The sequence below is a fragment of the Danio rerio genome, chromosome 12 (assembly GCF_049306965.1).
Source record: "Danio rerio strain Tuebingen ecotype United States chromosome 12, GRCz12tu, whole genome shotgun sequence".
NCBI classification, from domain to species: domain Eukaryota; kingdom Metazoa; phylum Chordata; class Actinopteri; order Cypriniformes; family Danionidae; genus Danio; species Danio rerio.
This window is the reverse complement of record NC_133187.1, coordinates 49,162,501-49,168,472: the sequence shown is the minus strand read 5'-3', so window position 1 is coordinate 49,168,472 and position 5,972 is coordinate 49,162,501. Positions and strand designations below refer to the sequence as shown.

Sequence of the window (5,972 nt, the reverse complement as noted above, 5' to 3'; positions counted from 1 at the left end):
GCGCAGCGTCACGAGCACGTGATCAAATACAGCGCTGCTGATTGGATGGTTACGACCCATGTAAAAACAGACCTGAACCAGCATAAACCAAGCTGAGGCATTCAGTTCTTCATTTATTTCATGTTATCAGTTGTGTATAACTTAAATAGAAATTAATATAACATGATTGGGATAAAAAGTGTCTTTAAAAAATGGAGCTGCTAAAAAAATTACTGAAAAAGCGTAGTGCATCCTTACAGCTTATTTTATATCCCTTTTTGTACACATATGTTAATTATTTTAAGGATTAACCTATTTATTTGTTTCTTAGATGTATAATTAGGTAAATAAATCAAATATATATATATATATATATATATATATATATATATATATATATATATATATATATATATATATATATATATATATATATAATGTACAAAAAATAAGTAAATAAATGCATAAACTCCTGCATAAATACACATAATAAATAAATGAATACGCAAATATATAAATAAATGAGTAAATAAATATATAAATTCCTGCATAAATAAAATAAATAATTGAGTAAATAAATCCATAAACTCCTGCATAAATAAAATATTAAATAAATAAATACACAAACATATAAATCAATTAGCAAATAAATGCATAAATTCCTGCATAAATAAAATAACAAATAAATACGCAAATAAATAAATGAGTAAATGAATCCATAAATTCCTACATAAATAAATGAATGAATAAATAAATATGCAAATATATAAATAAATGAGTAAATAAATACATAATCTCCTGCATAAAAAAATAATGAATGAATAAATAATATTGTAAATATAAAAAATGAGTAAATAAATACATAATCTCCTGCATAAATAAAATAGTAAATAAATAAATACGCAAATAAATAAATAAAGGAGTAAAAAAATCCATAGATACCTAAACAAATAAATGAATAAATATGCAAATAAATAAATAAGTAAATAAATTCATAAATTCCTACATAAATAAGTGAATAAATAAATAAATAAATAAATATGCAAATATATAAATAGATGAGTAAATAAATCCATAAACTTCTGCATAAACAAAACAATAAATAAATAAATAAATACGCAAATATATAAATAAATGATTATATAAATGCATAAAATAGTGCATAAATAAAACAATAAATATACAAATATATAAATAAATAAGTAAATGAATCCATAAATGCCTGCATAAATAAAAAAAATAAATAAATATGCAAATATATATAAATGAGTAAATAAATGTATAAATTCCTGAATACGTAAAATAATAAATAAATATGCAAATATATAAATGAGTAAATAAATTCATAAACTCCAGTATAAATAAAAAAATATGCAAATATATGAATGAGTAAATAAATCTATAAATTCCAGCATACATAAAATAATAAATGTATATGCAAATAAATAAATAATTGAGTAAATAAATATGCAAATTTAGAAATAAATGAGTAAATTCGTGTTTATTTATTTTTTGTTTTGCCAGATTCGTCCTCCAAAGTCATGAAGTGGTATGACAATGTAAATGGTGTGGGGGATATTTTCTTGGCACCATTTGGGCTCATTAGTACCAATTGAGCATGGTGTCAACGCCACAGCCTACCTGAGTATTGCTGCTGACCATGTCCATCCCTTTATGACCATTGAGTCTCCATCTTCTGATGGCTACTTCCAGCAGGATAACACACCACATCATAAAGACTATGAGTTCACATGCATGACAATAAGTTCACTGCACTCAAATGGCCTCCACAGTCACCAGTATCAATCCAATAGAGCAGCTTTGGGATGTGGTGGAACGGGAGATTGGCATCATGGATGTGCAGCCAACAAATCTGCAGCGACTGTGTGATGCTATCATGTCAATATGGAGCAAAATCTCTGAGGAATATTTCCAGTAGCTTGTTGAATCCATGTCATGAAGGATTAAGGCAGTTCTGAAGGCAAAAGGGGTCCAACCTGGTACTAGTAAGTTGTACCTAATAAAGTGGCCGGTGAGTGTATATTGTTTTAATAAAAAAAAAACTTCACTCATCAAATGATCACAAAGTGTTTCAGCTGACTGAAAATAATTTATTAACAGAAATATATCATCATCTGATGCAAGCACACACACTTGATTCATTAAACATACATTCAATGTTCATTAAACATCGTTTAAACGCTCATAACGTTGATTAAACATTCATTAAACGTTCATCAAACGTTCATTAAACATTGTACAGGAAACGCAAACAAACAAACTGAATCCTAATCTTAATTCACAGTTCATCCTGAATCCTCCTTGATAAATGCTCCTCTCTTAATGCTTCGCTTCCAGGAAACAAACAGCAGATTCAGGCTCAGTTTTGACCGACCCTAGTCTTACAACATTACCCACTGCTGTTAAAGTGCTCATTACATCAAGTACAACTCCTCTCTATTCAACTCCACACATCAAAATGTGAGAATTGAATAGTTCCTTTAAAAACACACACACACACACAAACAGCAGCTGCACAAACGAAGCTACTCGATATTCACTCTACATAGGTCTCAATCTCAATTCCTGGAGGGTCGCAGCTCTGCAGTTTTGCTCCAACCCTAATCAAACGCAGCTGATGCAGCTAATCAAGGTGTTCAGACTCTTTTGAACACCTCGATTATATTTGGATGAGCAGTGTTTGATTAGGGTTGGAGCAAAACTTTACAGAGCGGCGGCCCTCCAGGAATTGAGTTTGAGACCCATGCATGACTTGACCTGCATTATTCTCCATCTGAATAAGAGAAACCGTAAACGTCATCAACTCTTCATGTAACCTCGTCAGAATGAAAACAGACCTTCATCCAGGAGAACCTACAGCTACATACCATTTCAACTACTTATATTACATGCTAAAAGTATTTAGTTAATTTTATTTTGCAGTATATACTTTTGCATCGGTTGTTGCTAGAAGGGATACAGCTGTGTACGGAAGTTAATGAGATTTATTTATATTATTTATTAAATTAGCATTTTATTAACGTCAACCCCTACTTCAAGCCTCACAGTAACGTAAGAATATGAATTATTGTTAAACAGGGTCATAAAAATTATGCTATATTGATGTGAGTATCGGTGGCTCAGTGGTTAACACGGTTGCCTTACAACAAGAAGGTCTCTAGTTTGAGTCCTGACTGTGTCAGTTGGCATTTCTGTGTGGAGTTTGCATGTTCTCCCTGTGTTGGCGTGGGTTTCCTCTGGGTGCTCCAGACATGTTACTATCCGCTTGTTAAGTGTGACGTCACATGGAGCGGCTTCCAGGTCCAAGCGCTCTATTCAACTGAATGGGGAGACTCATGAAATGGTAATAATAAACGTTTACAAAGCGATTTAATACTTTCGAAAATCACAATCGCAATATATAAGTCCATGCCTAATATCCGATGGCCAGAAAGTGATTCATTGTTTTATAAATTGTTAAATTTTTGGTATTTGTTATGCAGCAAGCCCAGAGATTGTTGTGTACACTATGATTTTAGATATAATTAACTTTAATGTGTGATAGGAATAAAACGTGATCATAAACGAATGATTTCTCTACTTAAATGAGTGGTGGCTTGGACCCGGAAACAGTATACATACGTCACAAACACGTCACCACTTAACAAGCAGATAGGTGAACTGAATAAACTAAATTGGCTGAAGTGTATGAGTGTGTATGGGTATTTCCCAGTACTCGGGTTGCAGTTGGAAGGGCATCTGCTGTGTAAAACGTTTGTTGGAATAGTTGGCGGTTCATTCCGCTGTAGCGATTACTAATAAATAAGGGACTAAGAGAAAAATAATAAATGATGTGAGTATCCACAGCTGTATCCCATCTTGACTTAACCTGTGCAAGCTTTAGGACATACAACGTTCCCGTTCATCAACTGTTCTGTTGCCTAGTTACGAGCCCTGTCAATCATCTGGTTACATCATCATTTCATATTTCATCATTTCATATTTAATGTCCTACTGTATCATATTGGAGATGCAGAACAATCTCAAATTTGCATAATTATGCATTCATTAAAAAACAAATATATACATATATATTAATATTATATTAATATATAGGTCAGATATTAATTAAGATTCATTCAAACATCTATACCAAAGACTCTCTCCACTTAACCATCCGTCTTGTGTGATCGGACATGTTTGTAGTTTCACAACACTGTTTATCCTGTGTTTGTAGTTCTAATCGAAATCACGTTCTACAAAAGTTCAGACATTGTTGGAGATTAAATATAAATGTTAAAATAAATATATTTCGGAAGATTAGATATTAATAAGTAAGAATCATTCCAACATCCTAACAAAAGACTCTTTACTTAAGCATCGATCTTGTGTAATCGGCCATGTTTGTAGTTTTTTTTAACACAGTTTAACCTGTATTTGTAGTTCTAATTGAATTCACGTCCAACAGAAGTTCCTAAGTTGTTGACGATGAAATATAAATGTTAAAATAAATATATTTTAGAAGATCAGATATGAATAACTAAGAATCATTCAAACATCTTTACCAAAGACTCTCTTTATTTAACCATCGGTCTTGTGTAATCGGCCATGTTTGTAGTTTTTTAAAATTTTGACCTGTGCTTGTAGTTCTAATTGAATTCGCGTCCAACAGAAGTTCAGAAGTTGTTGGCGATGAAATATAAATGTTAAAATATTTTAGATGATCAGATATTAATAACTAAGAATCATTCAAGTATCTTTACTAAAGATTCTCTCCATTTAACCATCAGTCTTGTATGATCGGCCATGTTTGTAGTTTTTCAACACTGTTTAACCTGTGTTTGTAGTTCTAGTTAAATTCACATCCAACAGAAGTTCATAAGTTGTTGGAGATTAAATATAAACGTTAAAATAAATATATTTTAGAAGATTAAATATTAATAATTAAGAATCATTACCAAACACTCTCCACTTAACCATCGGTCTTGTGTAACCGGCCATGTTTGTAGTTTTTTGTAATTCTAATCAAATTCACGTCCAACAGAAGTTCTGATGTTGCTGGAGATGAAATTTAAATGTTAAAATAAATATATTTTAGAGGATTAGATATTAATAATTAAGAATCATTCAAACATCCTAACAAAAGACTCTTTACTTAACCATCAGTCTTCGTAATCGGCCATGTTTGTAGTTTTTCAACATTCTTGACCTGTGTTTTAAGTTCTAATCGAATTCACGACCAACATCAAATGCATTCTTGTTAATATTAGCCAATAAGAGTGTGAACTTATACTAATAATATTAAAAATATATTATATACATAATAATAATAATGTTTCATCCAGGAATAATCTTTCCACCATAATATAAATTGGGACACACTATTAATATTTTTGAATACTATTTAGGATGGATAGCATGCGAATTGGGAAGCAGCACACTACTCTGGAGCCTCATATTCAGCTGAGAAAGACAGACAAACAGGACGAATGAGCAACTGATAGCGCTAGAAGTAGGATCAGAGTAACAGCATCACTACGCGGGATAAAAGAAGCCTAAAAGCAGCTGAAATCTTCAGTCAGAGTCTTCAGAAGGAGAGGATTGTCCTGCTGATGATCTCCACGCACTCCCTGACCTCCTGCTCGTTGATGGTGAGGGGCGGGGCCAGTCTGATGATGTCACCGTGAGTGGGTTTGGCCAGCAGGCCGTTGTCACGGAGACGCAGACACACCTGCCAGGCGTCATAGTCTGAACAGAAGATTACATGATTATTATTTCTCACACGCTCAGAGTCAGAGAGTTGAGCCGCTCCTGTAAATACAGCTCAGATTATCAGCCCACCTGCACCTCTAAAACCACAGAGGTGTGTAAAAACCCAATCTATCTATCTATCTATCTATCTATCTATCTATCTATCTATCTATCTATCTATCTATCTATCTATCTATCTATCTATCTATCTATCTATCTATCTATCTGTCCGTCCGTCCGTC

General features: G+C 32.4%; 1 protein-coding gene across 3 annotated transcripts in view; it reads right to left on the bottom strand.

The window, feature by feature from the left end:
* Positions 1-2,069: 2,069 nt before the first annotated feature.
* Positions 2,070-5,972, bottom strand: part of oat (ornithine aminotransferase) — a 33,047-nt gene continuing 29,144 nt past the window's right edge. Inside the window, 3 exon segments of one of the 3 annotated variants that reach the window (NM_001317170.1) lie at positions 3,816-4,436; positions 4,641-4,684; positions 5,057-5,727. In NM_001317170.1, coding sequence (NP_001304099.1) covers positions 5,567-5,727 — 161 coding nt within the window. In that variant the 3' untranslated portion in view covers positions 3,816-4,436; positions 4,641-4,684; positions 5,057-5,566. 3 annotated transcript variants of the gene reach the window in all.